Source organism: Phyllobates terribilis, unplaced genomic scaffold (assembly GCF_046119375.1).
Source record: "Phyllobates terribilis strain yellow unplaced genomic scaffold, ASM4611937v1 Scaffold_1__5_contigs__length_1240528914, whole genome shotgun sequence".
In the NCBI taxonomy this organism is placed as follows: Eukaryota; Metazoa; Chordata; class Amphibia; order Anura; family Dendrobatidae; genus Phyllobates; species Phyllobates terribilis.
The window spans coordinates 389,960,367-389,977,592 of NW_027362761.1; the positions used below are offsets into that span (position 1 = coordinate 389,960,367).

Below are 17,226 nucleotides of genomic sequence, written 5' to 3' on the forward strand. Positions count from 1 at the left end.
TAATTAGCATAATCACAAGGCTAAATCACAAGGCAAACCAGAAGGAGAGAAAAAGAAAAAAAAAAAAAACCTGCATTCAAATCCCTAAGATTTAATATAGGCAAAGAGTATCATTCCTATGGTTCATGCCATTGGGGTATTTTGTATCAAGATGGTGAATTAAATAGAATTTTAGAAATAGCTCTGATATCACACTATTCAATGAACAAGCAAAGGTAGCAACATCTAGATTAATGGAAAGGGGGCATAAGAAAAAACATACTGATTCAGCATTAAAAAAAAAGTTTTTTAAGAAATACTCATTTAAACAACAGAGATGACTGTATTAATAACAACCAGAAACCAATAACAATAAAATCAAATAATATGGACAAAAAAACATCTTCAGTACCCCATATAGTTGCCAATTTCAGGAAATAAAAAAAATATTATAAACAGGTATGTCCCTGTATTATTCCAAGATCGGGACTTCAATAAAATCCTGAAAAATGGATTAGTATGTGTGCCGAGAAAAAGGAGATCAATGGGTGCTATTCTTTCCCCAAGTCTATACATGCCATAAAAAAGTGATATAAAAACCTGGCTAAGTTGTAAAGGTTTTTCTAAATGTGCATGTTCCAAATGTACGACATGCCAGTATACACTGCAAACTCAAAAAAATTGATGCAGCCAATGATATTAAAAGATTTATTAATTGCAATACAAATTATGTTGTGTATTGCATATTTTGCAAAGAATGTAAAATAAAATACATTGGCTGCACAGTACATAAATTAAAGAAAAGGATGGCAGAACATGTCACCAACATCAAAAATAACAACGCATCCTATTCCGGAGCATGCAAGCATTTTGTGGAGAGACATAAAGGGGAATTAAATAATTTTTCATTCTATGGGCTAAAAAAATTGGATATTCCTATTAGAGGAGGGGATTGGAGGAAAAAACTCCTAAGAGAATTATTTTGGATCATCAAACTTGATACAAAATACCCCAACGGCATGAACCATAGGAATGATACTCTTTACCTATATTAAATCTTAGGGATTTGAATGCAGGTTTTTTTCCTTTTTCTCTCTCCTTCTGGTTTTCCTTGTGATTTAGCCTTGTGATTATGCTAATTATTCTCAAATGTGATTGTCAACACGTGTTTATTGATCAACGGTTGGTTACCATTTGTTTTTATACCATGTATCATAAGGAATCTGTATCTCCGTGAATAAGGGCTTTTTGCCAGAAACGCGTTGAGATGTATTCCCAACCTGTATAATCTTTTAAATTATTTTGTAATAAATTGAGGATTAATTATTTTTGGGACTCACCAAAATTATTTTCTTAAAAGATGGATTGGTCTTCACTATATCTTACTGGTCACCTGTCACAATTCCTTAAGAATTGTTGCTTAAATAAATCTAATAAGAATAGGAAGTCTTAGACATCTCTAATTGGGCTTAACCCTCAACTGGTGAGGTGGAGTTTTTGTCACGCAACTGGTGATGTGGGGTTTCCTATACCCCAGTGTTTAGAAATCTCTTATTTTTACAGAAAATGCAAAGATCACATTTGTTTTAATCGTTTTCTTATTGGCGATTGATTACACATGAGTATAACAAATTTTTGACACCCACAAATGGATGGAAGCTAGTGAGACACGTATCCTCATACCAGCATTTTTCAATGAATGGCAGCCGAACAAAAATTCCCTGGGGTGTGGCAAACCCCACCTCACCAGTTGAGGGTTAAGATCATTCCCTTTATCTTCCTACCTATGCCCTGTTTTAGGTGTTCCTTACATTTACTTTGTGTACTAGTTGGGTCCCCACTATTTTTCCAATTTAGATCCCAAAGCAGCCGTAAGGAAAGAAAGCCTAACCTAGTGCTAGCTCTGCTTATACCTTTTCTGGAGAAAGGCTTTGATGCCTCTGCCTCGGCCTTTTTACTATAGTCTACGTTTACTACGACGTCTTTGGTGCCAGGAGACTTCTCTTGTGAGGACAGCAATTCCTCTGGAAAAGAAGAGAAACACAAAATAATTAAGAACACAGATTTCCTGAATTCCTGGTGAAAAGTATTTACGACTACTGAAACTGACATCTTTTACTAGTACCATAACCTTTCACGGTTTACACACCATTACCACAACAGAAAGCGCAGCAGATTGTCAACTCGGAGGAACTTGGGAGTAAAATCTGGGCCATTGGGTTCTGAAGCCTTTCTGACCTCCATAGACACAGGCAGCTATTGACCACATTGTATTGATCTTTTGATTTCCGCTCAGACAAGCCAAGAGAGATTTGTAGTAATTAAGTTTTCAATTAAAAAGTGCTTCCAGGGCAAAGCAGAGACTAGAGTGAAAGGTCTGAAGATAAAATGGTCACAAAGATCTACATGATGTGTTCATCTATACTAAACGCTGAACAAGGAACCAAAGAATTATTCCATCAGCCTAAATCCACTATTAAGAATTTAATAAGAAGTCTGAAGAAAAATACTGAGTCTTGGACGCTTCTCGTTAGGGAAGTCTAGATGGAATTCAAGGTAGATCCAGCTGGATGTAGACTAAAGGAATGGTTTATTGTTACGTAGTTACTCAAACTATATAAAAAAAAAATAAATAAAAAAAAGGCAGAATGTTAGGAGGTATAAAGTCTATGCAACACGTTTCAACACTGGACTGCCATCTTCATCGAGCATAATGGAACCTTGTCATTGGATGCAGTAAATACACTACGATGGTAGAAGTTCAAGTACAGTAACCACTGACCTCATTAAGAAATTAGACTAAAGTACTATAAAAAGTCTAAAGTATAAATCAGAGGTTACACTAAAAGTAGGCATAAAGCAAAGGTATATGAAAAGTAGAGATGGGCAGATTAATCTGCGGTAACTAGGGTCCATCGGCCAAGGTCTGTAGTGTCTAGACGCTGCACAGGCAGGAGGCTCATGAATCTCTTACCTTCTGGAACCCTTGGAGCAGCTTTTGCTTTGCCAGGGCTGGCGTAACGTCATCTATGTATCACACCAGCCCGGCTAATCAATAGCTGCTCCAGGAATGATGGGAAGTAGGAGATCTGTGAGCCTCCTGTTCAGTGCCCGATGGATCAGAGACCCTCGAATTGATCATCAAAATAACAAAGGTCATCAAAAGAACAAATCTGCAGTAATAAAGTATTTGTTCTCAGATAGAAGAATGGACACAGCATAAAAGGGGGAATGACTGTGGATGAACGGTTCAGGTCATGTGATTGGAATATCACTGCATGTCACATGGGGTGTGCCTGAGGAAGAGCTCTTCTCTCGGAGCGCAGAACCTTGTTCTAGACTAGTTACGTTGGCAACGCGATGCTCATTAAGTGCTTGATTCTGGGAAAAAGGGATATCAGAGAGTGGGAAAGCAAAAGCAAAAAACAATTAAAGGGGTTGTCCAATACTTTTACATTGATGCCCTATCTGCACATGGCACCGCCGATCAGCTCTTATCGGTGCCAGCGGCGGCGAACGGCCTACTCAATTGAATAGGAGGCGGATGTGCAGTACACCGCGGCGGCCACTACCACTTGACGGCGGAGCCCTACAGGTGAGCACTTCCGGCCGGCAGCACTGATAACAGCTGATCGGCCGTGTTCCCGCACGCGGCACCCCTGCCGATCATACATTGATGCCCTATCCTAAGGATAGGGCATCAATGTAAAAGTAGTGGACAAGCCCTTTAATAGAATGCTACATAAGTCTGGAACGGTGTGTAGTTTTATAACAAGACATTGAACAGGATTAAACTTAGTAACGCAAGAACCAATGGAAAGTGCTAAGCCTCTAGGTTTCTAGCCCTGTGCTTATTCTTGCCTAAATATGCGAATTGCCTCTTCAGAGAGGAAGAGGACTAGAACTCTAGTGCCACCTATAGGAAGTGGCAATCCTAAAAGTCAATATCGACCCTTTGACGAGCCTTGCATTATGACTTAGGATTAAAGCCAAACAAGTCATATGACAAGGCTCATTAAAAAGGTCACTATTACCTTCTAGGATTGCTACTTCCAATAGGTGGCACTACAGTTATGGTCATGCATGGCATGCAAGGCCAGGCTTGTCACTCTCCGCAAGGAGAAAAGTTACCCCTTAGATTCTTGATTAAATAAATGTAAATGCCTAAAACTAAGCTCTTTAAGTGAATGTTTAGTCTTTCCTTACATATCATAGTGAAGAAAGGTAAGAATGGGGATATACAATGACGTGGAAAAAGATTCAGTAAAATGTGAAATTTATTCCCCTGTTCTTTCTATACTTAGGAGTCCAGTCGGCGTTACCACATAGTGATCGACAGCTTTCGCTCTAGGACCAATAAATATGAAACTACTTTACTGAAGCCTACAGAGTGCTCTATGGAAATTTTATTGCCATAAGCATGTGCTTTGTTGTTGACACTGCTATATCGCAAGGCGCTAAGAATATATTAAAAGGGGTTATCTGTGACAAATGTTTCTTTTCCCCTATGGGGCTAAGAACTTTCCGGCGGCAGGTAGCTACTAACTACCTGCCAGCTCTTCCCTGGGACAATCTCTCCCGGCTCAGATCAGTTACAGATCGCTCCTGTCTGCAATTCTCCGGCTTCCTGTAACATCACGTCGACAGAGAAGTTCTTTCTCCTCCACTCTGCTCTGGTGGCGGCGTGTCACTGCCAACATCAGGCTGATTGACAGCTGTCTCCCAGCTGCCTAAAGAGGGGGGAGCCAGGTGTCAATCACCATGACGTGTCGGCAGTGACGCCTTGTTGACAGAGCACAATAGAAGAGAAAGGAGAGCTCTGTCTACATGAAGTCTCAGGAAGCAGGGAAATCGCAGTCTATGCTGGGAAAGATCATTGCAGGGCAGAACAGGCAGGTTGTTAGCAACTATCTGCCCGTAAGTTCTTAGCCGTTTAGGGAAAGAAACAAGTCATGGATAACCCCTTCAAGCCTGCAGGATGCTAGACAAAACATCTTAGGCATTTCTTAAACTTCTTCACAATGGGAGCAGCAGAACAATATGACAATAAAAAGGATAATAGGGAAGTCTAGAAACATGTAATCCCACATTTAGCTCATAGTAACATAGGCCCCTGTTTAAGAAACAAATAGGAAGCAGAATAATTAATGAGCCATGAATAGCGGTCTTCTTGGAAAAGCAGCCCCAGTCCAGATCAGACAATGATAGTGATAAGGAAAACCTTACATGATATTACAACCATAAAAAAAGTCATTGCAGTTTTTTTAAAAAATACAAACAATAGCTATTCAGGCCGGAAATGAGCTTTTCCTGTGGTATTTCATTCATCTATAAATAAGTCCATGATGCAGCTGCTCGTAAAGAATTCCCAGAGGAGACCCATTTGCCAGGAATAAAAGGGAAAATACCACAGGGCTGTGTAATATAGAGCTATAAATGTGTACTGAAGCTTTATCCTTAAACCAATCTACAGCTTAAATAGCCGCTTGTCCAGACTCCACAGAGTCAATTCACTGGAAACCAAAAACCCTAAGTGACAGCCCTAATGTGCCAAGGTGGAATTCACAATTTAGTTTTGGAACAGGATAAAGAAAAAGTTATAAAAGGATTCAATACTACAACTTCCCATGTGAACATGTCCCTGTTCACATCACATTGTCACACATTACAGGATAATCTATTCTCTTTTTTTATCCCCATTAATCTCAGCGCTGTAATTTTCCCTTGTGAACCAAACCCAAGGGAACTATGCTTATAAAGAATACAAATACACAGAAAAACAAGTAAAGTGCCTCTGCCAATATGTTGTCCAAAATCTGTTGGCTAATCTGATAGACTTAATATCCAAAGGCAGTGGGCTGAGGATTTAATGATTGCTAGAACTGCCAACAAATTCATAGAAAACTATTAAGCTTCATACAAAACAGAAGCTGTGGGCCGAACAATCGTTACCCATCTCTCCTGTGTGCTCTATGAGAGAGCTGCTGCCAGACTCCTTTGGCAGCGACTTACCTCCAGTAGCAATCCAATGTCCTGGATGCTTCATTCCCCCCGACATAATCTGTCAGGGAAAAGTTTGGAGGACCCCCATACATTCAACTGTTGGCAGACTCTGCCATAATGGTAGGGGGTTGACTCGACCTATATTAGTCTAATGTTTATGGGGGTCTTTAGGTCCTTCCTGTTAATAGAGACTTTTCTACACATGTTTTCATTACATGTAATATTTATTTTTCTTTAGCGATCTTTAAATCCTCCTCAGCTTTTGCGCCAAGCAGAAAAGGGTCAGCTTTGCCTGTTACTTTAACACAACTCTAATCAATGTGGCTTTTAGAGCGATATAGTGTTTACCCTGGTAATAACTAAGGTGGCTTTATAGCCAAGAAAGACAGTATTTGTACCCCAAGTTGTATTATTTTTACACTAATTTGTACCATGTATTTATACGTAAAAGGGATTGTCCAGTGAAAACAAGCCATTACCTATCCACTGGATAGGTGATCATTTATCAGTGAGGCCCAACCACTGGGACCTGCAGTGATCACCAGAACGGTGAACTTTTATTACAGTGAGAATGGAGTAGTAGTGCACATTTTCGATGGCTGCTCCATTCATTCCCTTGACCATTGCGCTCAGCTTTTCCAGCAGCCCCAGAGAAAGTGAATAGAGCGGTGGTTGGGCCATTTTGTAAAAGAGATAAAAGTTCCTAGGTCTGCCAATTAGTGAAAGTCTCAGCAGACAGACCCCAACTGATCAGCAAGTTATCACCTACCCTGTGAATAGGACAATGGATGACCCCTTTAAGCAATTCATGCATTTCGACAACCCCAGCTCCCAGCAGACAGCTGATTTTGCTGATTGAGACTGCAGCTAATAAGGAATTTTCCCTGCAATGGGAGCATCAGGGCAAATAAAATATTCCATGGTGTCCAATGGCATCTAGTATCCGGCAGAACAGCTAGTCTCTGCACATACAGGGGGTCTCGAGCCTAAGGACCCCCTCTATGATTTCTAGATGATCAGACAAGCCTTGTAAATCTTCAAACACTTATTACCCAAACCTTGGTAATATTATATAAGATAATCAAGGTTTACCGATACATATGCAACACATATAGGATATATAATGTAATATGGTATGAATGTTTAAAGGGAACCTATCAGCAGGTTTTGTAGACCTCAAAGAAACATGATCACAGTAAAGCTCCTGTAATGATTATTTATTTTCATACCTTTATATTACAAATCTGTGTCTCTTGTCTTGTAATCCATCGGCAAAATCTTATGTTAGTGATCTCATAAGTACAGGGGCTTGGCCTGCACTTACAGATCTCTCAGCTTCTTTCTTCTCCTGGTGCTGGCCTCCTGCCAGTCATTGACAGGTCATTATTCCAAGTGACCTGCTTCCTCAGCCGACATTTTGCACAGGCACAGTCATTCCTATGTCCTGAAGATATTGCAAGAGCCGGACTATCCTTCAGTGCATGTGCCATGTGAGGCTGGTGATTGGAGGAGAAAGACGCCGGAGAGCTGTAAGTGAAGATCAAGCCCCTGCACGTTTGCAAATGAATTATGAGACACTGATTTTTTATGTAAAAGTATGATGGTGATGTCACATTGAGGTCTAATAAACCTGCTAACAGGATCCCTTTAAACATGTTACAGTATACCAAATGTCAGATATAGCTAGAGGATGATAACAATTTCATAGAAACAAGCAAGATGGCTGAAGCCTCAACACATGTATGCTTAGAACAAGCAGATGTGGCAGTGAAAGGGTGGATGCATATCGGTGCTCCGTCATGCATTCCATCCATTGTCTAAAAATCCTCACTGCTCGGGAGTGAGAGAAGGCAACATTTACAGTTTGTGCCGTCAGTCAGCAAAGCTATTGTCAACCCACTTCACCCTGGGCGTGGAACGAGGACCTCTCAGCTCGGCTGCCCTCAGTCTCCGCCATACAATGCCTGGTAGAAAGGGGGCGAGGGTGAAGACCGCTTCTATCATAGCATGTCATGTCACACTTTCCTCTGCCATCCTTCCGATATTTTTGTCCTTACATGTCGTGTCATTCAAGTCAGTGGAAAGTTTCATTTGTCCCCATTAGTTTATCGAGTACTTTCCAGCTGCCAAACGAGCATGTCAGAAATACTGCCTGATATTCTGGGGGTGGGGAACTGTTCCCACTACGGGACATCCTCAGTATTTAACACTGAGTGATTAGTGTAAGCCAGGACCATGGCTTTCCCAAACACAACTTTAAATTGGGATGACATTTGTTTTACTTTACCTCTTATTTTTCAACTATGAATTATCCTACAAGTTATTACAGAATAGTAATTCAAGAAACTTCCTAAAATACTTGTATCTGATGTCTAGTAACAGCATATGGCAAACGGGATTCTGGAGAGCTGTTTATACAGAAGATACCTGAACCCCGCATATCCTAACCTCCTGTAGATAATTTCTGGGCACTTAATCCAGATGCCATTGGACATTGTACCCTTAATACAAGTGTGAATTATGCCCCATTCACAAAGATTTCAGTGTACATTTATCAGGTGAGCCAGGAGAGATCTGGAAGTACATAGTACACGTATCTACAGGGGGAAGTTTATGGCTTGTTGCTTAGGTTTACTGCCACCAGACTTGGCTGGTCTCCTAGGCAAGGAGCGTAGCGCTTACAAGCTCTTTCCAACAGCCTGCAAGCGTTGCACTGAAGCTGGCGGGCTCACAGGGACTGGTCAGTGCCCTTGCACTCCTCTGGTGCTGCAGAGACACAGCAGCTCTGCTTACGGCATTGGATAGCGCACAGAGAAGCGGACTGTCCCCAGGCAAGCAAGAAGCCCGGAGGCAGGGGAGAGATGCACTCCTGTTCAACAACATGTCACAACCCCTTTAAATGGCGACAACTCTATAATCTATGGGTGATGGATGGCACTGCCTCAGTTTTAAGAACACATATGGTGCTATCAACAGCACATACAATAGTCGTACACAAAAAATGTAATGTGAATGGGGTCCTTTAATAGACGCAGCCAAAAAGCACAGTGTTGTGCCTTACATCCTGCTACCTCTACTTTACCCTCGGATTATAACATACTAGGCATAGTTACCTTGGCCTTGAAGATGTGAAATATCTAGGCCTTCTCTCATACGAATCACAACTACACCATACTGGAAGTCAAAAGCATCACTAGGGTAAAGAAAGAGCAAAAAAAAAATTAAAACATGTACAATATACAATGCACCATCTAATTTTACCATAACAGGCCTTCTTACTGCATTACTGACATGAGTGCAGAAAAAGCTGTAAAACAAATATTTCATTTATCTAATTGGACCAACCGTTAGCCAAGTGCAATGGAGGATGGCACTGAAACCCAGCAAGACCGAAAACCACACGTATGTGACCCTCTAATGGAACAGATATAAAGGGTTTGTACTAAGAATACAAGTAACCGCCTACACAAATGATGGGAGATAAAATGGTGATCGCTGGGGATTTCACCCCTGGTGCCCCCCTCCATTTAACCCCTTAAGGACCTTGGGTTTTTCCGTTTTTTGCGTTTTCGTTTTTTGCTCCCCTTCTTCCCAGGGCCATTATTTTTCAGTCAATATGGCCATGTGAGGGCTTATTTTTTGCGGGACGAGTTGTACTTTTAAACGCCATCACTGGTATTACCATATTGTGTACTGGAAAACGGGAAGAAAAATTCCAAGTGCAGTGAAATTGCAAAAAAAATGAAATTCCACAGTTGTCTTTTGGTTTTTTTTTTTTTACCACTTTCACTGAATGCTAAAAGTGACCTGCCATTATTATTCTCCAGGTCATTACGAGTTTGTAGACACCAAACATGTATAGGTTCTTTTTCACTTAAGTGGTGAAAAAAAAAAAAGCCAAAAGTCTGCTAAAATGAAAAAAAAAAAAAAAAAAAAAAGGGTCGGCATTTTCCGAGACCCGTATCGTCACCATTTTTCGTGATCTGGGGCCGAGTGAGGGCTTATTTTTTGCTTGCCGGGCTGACATTTTTATTGATAGCATTTTGGAATAAATCTGATGTCTTGATTGTCCGTTATTGCAATGTTGGAACGACCAAAAAAGTAATTCTGGCGTTTAGAATTTTTTTCTCGTTACGCCGTTTACCGATTGGATTAATTCTTTTTTTATATTGATAGATCAGGCGATTCTGAATGCGGCGATACCAAATATGTGGGAATTTTTTTTACTATTTTATTTTGAATTGGGCGGTGAATTAAACTTTTATATATTTTTAAAACCATTTAAAAAGCTGCAGTTACCTGATCGTTTCTACTGCATACAGGCGACGAGCAGATCACCAGTATGCAGGAGAAATGCTCCTGTGCTATAAGCGCTGGCCACTAGGTGGCAATCATAGCTTGCGAGACATGACAACCACAGGGGTCTGCTGCAGACCTCGGGTTGCCATGCCCACCCATCAGTGACCTGCGATCACGTGACGGGGGTCACTGATGGGCGGGGCCAAGGCCGCGCTTCTGGCGCGGCGCTGTTAAATGCAGCTGTCAGAGATTGGCAGTGGCGTTTAACAGGTTAACAGCTGCGGGTGGATCACGATTCCACCTGCGGCTGTTGCGGGCACATGTCAGCTGTAAGAATCAGCTGACATGTGCCCGATTCAGTGCGGGCTCAGCGCCGAAGCCCTCACTGAACTGGGGGTGATGGCTTTAAAGGGGTTAAAAAAACAAGGCTCTAAAAACTGTCTATTGGACTGCTGGAGATAGAGGGTACAACCCACTGAAAGGATGCACTCAAAGCGAGATTTGGCTTGCAGGTAGAAACTCACAGAATTGGCCTGCGAGTGCAGGTCACGCAATAGGAACCTGCCGAGCAGGACTGGTAGGCTGGAGTCAAGAAGAAAAAACTCTCACTTTAGGTTCTTGAGTGCATGAAATGTTTTGCTTTCTTTCAGAGCCAAATCATAGAACTAAAAAATAAACCCAGTGTAAAATATGTTTACACTCAACTACAGGAAAAAAATCTAAAATATACAGGAAGGTGGATATTAAAGTGGAGCATTGTGCTTTATATAATGGTTGGAAAACTCTGGCGCAATCTAAAGCAAGTAAATATTTCCTCACACCGCTCCCGTATAAGCATGTAGCCGATTGTCTTAGATGCGGCTGTGTTCTGGTGTCTCTCATATAAATAGTGTTCTTGTGTTTGTTTTATCAGTAGAAACAGCCAAGAGCATAAATGTAAACCCGGCTCTGCTCCACTGGGGGTTGTGTAGAGAAGTAATGCTAATAGTAGAGACGCATGGCGTCAGACCCACAGGAAAACCAGAGCAAAGGTAAAGCAGCCAGATTACAGAGGAAGGTCAAGAAACATTAGTGCAAGATCTCAAAATTAAATACATTCCTATATTCCCCATACTTACTGTAATAAGTTAATGTAGGTTTCAACATCTTTCATATCTGACTGAATCCAATTATTCTTAAAGCCAACCACCAGAGTATTTGGTCTCATTCTCCCCAAACCTGCGGCCTGCGAAGCAAATGTACAATAACACTATAAGTGACTTGGTGCAGATACAGTCTGGGTACAAGACTCTTTCCGTCCCCTATAACTTTAATGTCTTTACTATTAGATAATATAAATATAAACAATATAGAGGGTGGCTTTTGTATACTTGACATTACACTTGCTCGCTGTGTGTGTATATCATGTATTAAATACATAATTAAAAAACAGCGTGGAGTCCGCCTTCATTTCCTAACCAGCTGAGGGAAAGCCGACAGCTGGGGGCTAATGTTAATATTCTGGGAAAGGGACCAATAGCCATAAATGTTCCAAGGCTATTAACCTCTCACAGCTGTTTGCTTAGCCTTTACTGGTTAGTGAAAGGGGTGCCTCCCACCCCCCCAAAATAAAAATGACATATGGTTCCCTATTACTAACCAACAAAGGCTAAACAGACAGCTGTGGGCTGATATTAATAGTCGGGGAAGGGGCCATGGATATGTTTAGCATTTGCTGGTTAGTAATAGGGGGACACTACGCGATTTTACTTTGGGGTACCCCTTTTACTAACCGGTAAAGGCTAAGCAAATAGCTGTGAGCTGTGATTAATAGCCTGGAAACCTTTATGGTTATTGGCCCCTTTCCCAGAATATTAACATCAGCCCCCAGCTGTCAGCTTTCCTTCAGCTGGTTAGGAAAACGAATGGGGACCCCACACCGTTTTTTTTTTTATTTAATACTTGCTAGACAAAGACGGCAGTCGCTGACTACAACCATCATCAGCGTCGCCTGATCTCGCTGATCGCAGGCAGACCAGGCGACAATTATGACAGTAGGATTCAGCACCCAGTGCCAGGAAACCGTGCTAAATGTACAGCTTTTCCCAGGCACCAGTATGTGCGACACTGATGCAGCATACGGATGCCACACTGATGCAGCACATGGACAGCTCCGGTACTGTTTTTTCCAGTACCGGATATATCAGGATGTGTGAAGCAGGCCTAAGGCTGTTTTCAATTTGTGATGGATCCTACCTGCCCTTTAAATTTGTAGGCTTTTAGCCCAGTATAGGCGTGTCTGATCAATATTAGGTTTACAATCTCATAAAAGAAAGGTATGCCTTGCTGTGAGCTCACATGAATTTGTCCACTTTGTGGGCTAAATACCTTCATTTAATAGGTATATTCTATATAGCAGTAATGCAGTCCAAATTTCATATATTCAGTGTTTGCAGACATCTTAGCACTTACAGAGCTGCTGTATTCTTTTGTTTGTATATTATGCAGTCACAGCAGCTTGCACCTGTTCACGCTTTCTTTTATCGCAAAATGCTGGTCATTTTTTTGCCACAAAATGTATGAATAAAAATTTCACCTGCATTAGGTACTGTGCTCCATCCCGCAAGTCTTCTGCATGTACTGGGGAATAGAAGGCTTTGGTTTTGTTCTTAATCAGCCACCTCTGATATCTAGCCTGGTCTGTAAGCAGCTCTTTCATAGCTTGTCTTCGAGGTCCCTAGACAAATGTTATATAGCAAGGTTATAGTTTGTAAGGAAAATGCAAATCGCCTATGTCACATAAGATTTGGGGTCCCGGTAGCTTTGATCAAGCATCCCTGAACAAGTTGTTGAGCTCTGGCACCACCATGCAGACTTTACTCAATGCTGTCTACAACCAGAGAGATGCTGTGACTATGACATTGTGATTCAGTCTCTAGAACAAGCTTGCACAAAAAAAGGTTCATTTAAAAGGGGTATTAAGTTTTTAAGCTTGGAAAGACTACTTTGACAATGCATACCAATGGGAAACCATCCTTCTAAATGTAAAAAAAAAAAAAAAAAAAAAAAAAAAAAAAGGTCACTGGAATCCGCCTCATACTCTAGCACTGCTGTTCTGATGGTTCTTATTGGGCCAGAAGTGATGACGTTCCTAGAAGCAGTCACCTGACCTGGCAGCCAATCAGTGGTCTCAGCTGTCAGGTCACTGGTGCTCATGAAGTCATCATTTCCAATGGTGCACATTGCAGCAATGGCAGATTCTAGCGGTAAGTAGAAGTTTTTTCTTTTATAGCGGTGAATCAGTTTGTGAGAGGTTCTATTCCACAATCTATTAGTATGTGCTACCCTTGGTAGTCTTGCTCGTCTGATTTACTGTTGTAAATATATTGAACCAAGCTGAAATGTTCATGTACGAAAACCAAACAGAGGGATAACAGAGGAGTTCATCTGTAAAGCATCATGGAATAAATAGCGCTAAAATAATAAGTTAAAAAAAAAAGCTTACCATGTGCACGTGACCACAGATCATCAAGCCAACATTTTTGGTAAAAGCGTGCACTAAGTGAAGGAGAGCTGGCCTTGAATTTGGGGCACCAGTTAAAACAAGACACTGAGGCCTATTATAAAAGGGGAAAGAAAAAATACATAATAGAAAACTAGTTGTGACTTAACTACAATACTAGCAAAATGCTGCAAAGAGAAAAAAAGGTTTAATCCAAATTTATAACAAAAGTGAGGTGTCTTCTAGGTATACAATTGGTATAGACCCCCTGAATGTATATATAATGCACATAGTACCAAATTTATCAACCATTTTCTTGCTACTTTATGTGTAGACCAGGGGGTGTTGTAGTGTACTAGGCTGGTTCTGGGGCGGATATACTACCACAATATATACTGTATTTTCCGGCGTATAAGACGACTTTTTAACCCCTGAAAATCTTCTCAAAAGTCAGGAGTAGTCTTATACAACGGGTGTCATCTTATAGGGCGTATACCCTTATAGTCCGAATGTTGGGGGAGGATAGAGATTTTTTATTACATATATATATATATATATATATATATATATATATATATATATATATATATATATATATATATATATATATATATATATATACATACACACATACACAGTACAGACCAAAAGTTTGGACACACCTTCTCATTTAAAGATTTTTCTGTATTTTCATGACTATGAAAATTGTACATTCACACTGAAGGCATCAAAACTATAAATTAACACATGTGGAATTATATACTTAACAAAAAAGTGTGAAACAACTGAAAATATGTGTTATAGTCTAGGTTCTTCAAAGTAGCCACCTTTTGCTTTGATGACTGCTTTGCACACTCTTGGCATTCTCTTGATGAGCTTCAAGAGGTAGTCACCGGAAATGGTTTTCACTTCACAGGTGTGCCCTGTCAGGTTTAATAAGTGGGATTTCTTGCCTTATAAATGGGGTTGGGACCATCAGTTGTGTTGTGCAGAAGTCAGGTGGATACACAGCTGATAGTCCTACTGAATAGACTGTTAGAATTTGTATTATGGCAAGAAAAAAGCAGCTAAGTAAAGAAAAACAAGTGACCATCATTACTTTAAGAAATGAAGGTCAGTCAGTGTGAAAAATTGGGCAAACTTTGAAAGTGTCCCCAAGTGCAGTTGCAAAAACCATCAAGCGCTACAAAGAAACTGGCTCACATGAGGACCGCCCCACGAAAGGAAGACCAAGAGTCACCTCTGCTTCTGAGGAGAAGTTTATCCGAGTCACCAGCCTCAGAAATCGCAGGTTAACAGCAGCTCAGATTAGAGACCAGGTCAATGCCACACAGAGTTCTAACAGCAGACACATCTCTTCAACAACTGTTAAGAGGAGACTTTGTGCAGCAGGCCTTCATGGTAAAATAGCTGCTAGGAAACCACTGCTAAGGACAGGCAACAAGCAGAAGAGACTCGTTTGGGCTAAGGAACACAAGGAATGGACATTAGAGCAGTGGAAATCTGTGCTTTGGTCTGATGAGTCCAAATTTGAGATCTTTGGTTCCAACCACCGTGTCTTTGTGCGATGCAGAAAAGGTGAACGGATGGACTCTACATGCCTGGTTCCCACCGTGAAGCATGGAGGAGGAGGTGTGATGGTGTGGGGTTGCTTTGCTGGTGACACTGTTGGGGATTTATTCAAAATTGAAGGCATACTGAACCAGCATGGCTACCACAGCATCTTGCAGCGGCATGCTATTCCATCCATTTGCGTTTAGTTGGACCAGCATTTATTTTTCAACAGAACAATGACCCCAAACACACCTCCAGGCTGTGTAAGGGCTATTTGACCAAGAAGGAGAGTGATGGGGTGCTACGCCAGATGACCTGGCCTCCACAGTCACCAGACCTGAACCCAATCGAGATGGTTTGGGGTGAGCTGGACTGCAGAGTGAAGGCAAAAGGGCCAACAAGTGCTAAGCATCTCTGGGAACTCCTTCAAGATTGTTGGAAGACCATTTCCGGTGACTACCTCTTGAAGCTCATAAAGAGAATGCCAAGAGTGTGCAAAGCAGTCATCAAAGCAAAAGATGGCTACTTTGAAGAACCTAGAATATAAGACATATTTTCAGTTGTTTCACACTTTTTTGTTAAGTATATAATTCCACATGTGTTAATTTATAGTTTTGATGCCTTCAGTGTGAATGTACTATTTTCATAGTCATGAAAATACAGAAAAATCTTTAAATGAGAAGGTGTGTCCAAACTTTTGGTCTGTACTGTGTAAATATATATATATATATATATATATATATATATATATATATATATATATATATATATATATATATATATATATATATATATATATATATATATATAATGTGTGGGGGGAGTGGTAGCCGCGGAGGAGCGAGGCACGGGAGGCAGCAGCCGCCTGCTGCTATTCACTTCATGGGCGTGGGGAGCTCTGAACATTCATGCTCCTTAATAGCGGCACACAGTGTAGCCGCAGTGCACTACGCTGTGTGCCGGCTATTAAGGAGCATGAAGTCGCTGATCCCTCCTTGTGAGCCCCGCATGGTAGTGACGCCATGCGCAGCTCACATGGCGAGATCAGTGTGGGCAGAAAGGACGCAGCGCTGGAGGAGAGAAGAAAATTGAGTAGGCCACAGTCCCACTATCAGTATTCAGTCAGTATTTTTTCTCAGGAGTGGGAGCCAAAACCAGGAGTGGGTGATAAATGCAGAATTGGTGACTTATTTCTATTATACCTTTTCTCTGATTGTTTCTCATGAGGTTTTGGCTCCCACTCCTGAGAAAAAATACTGACCAAATACTGATAGTGGGGCCGTGGCCTTAAAGATTTCTGATGCCCATTCATACTATAAGGAGGAATGACATTTAACTTATGGGACATATGACGGTGATGACAAGGGACAGCATAAATGGAGGATGTTAATTCTGAATAGAAGATAGATTGCTCCATAAACAACTGTAGTTTATCCTATAAGATTACCTGAAGTTTTTCACATGGTCTTCTACACCCGCCAGCCGAATGGTGTGCTGCAGTGCATTCAGATAAGTCAAGGCTTGCGTTGAAGATCCCCAATTTACATCTAAAAGAATGTAACTTCAGTTTTTTATATAGAAGAACACTATAGATAAAGATCGAACATTTGGTATTATGTGTGAATAACATTTCTTTGCCCTGTCCGATTCATGGGGCAGGGAAAATTCTTCTTAAAGAAAACAAGGAATGTTCCCACTAAATGGCCGAAAACAGAGCTCTTTAAAAAGTAAGTAAACTTTCTGCCTGATTTTTCATATTTTGCAGGCACTTGAATTGCATGCAGACCAGTGGGGGAGGGGGGGTTCAGGTCCTGAGACCCTCCACCGATCACACAATAGACCACCAAAAACTGCGAGACTCAGCAGACAGGGCTGTGCAGGTACAAAGCCTATGCTTTATACTAAATCCA

The 17,226-nt window shown here is 41.1% G+C and overlaps 1 protein-coding gene across 4 annotated transcripts in view; it reads right to left on the reverse strand.

Moving 5' to 3' along the window:
* SLC12A2 (solute carrier family 12 member 2) overlaps positions 1-17,226 on the reverse strand; it is a 99,765-nt gene that overhangs the window by 17,006 nt on the left and 65,533 nt on the right. For all 4 annotated transcript variants that reach the window (XM_073676573.1, XM_073676579.1, XM_073676584.1 and 1 more), the window contains 6 exons: positions 16,764-16,863; positions 13,766-13,877; positions 12,857-12,997; positions 11,400-11,506; positions 9,096-9,175; positions 1,893-2,003 (listed from right to left, as the gene is read on the reverse strand). In XM_073676573.1, the coding sequence (XP_073532674.1) occupies positions 1,893-2,003; positions 9,096-9,175; positions 11,400-11,506; positions 12,857-12,997; positions 13,766-13,877; positions 16,764-16,863 (651 nt within the window). The remainder of the gene's footprint in view (positions 1-1,892; positions 2,004-9,095; positions 9,176-11,399; positions 11,507-12,856; positions 12,998-13,765; positions 13,878-16,763; positions 16,864-17,226) is intronic.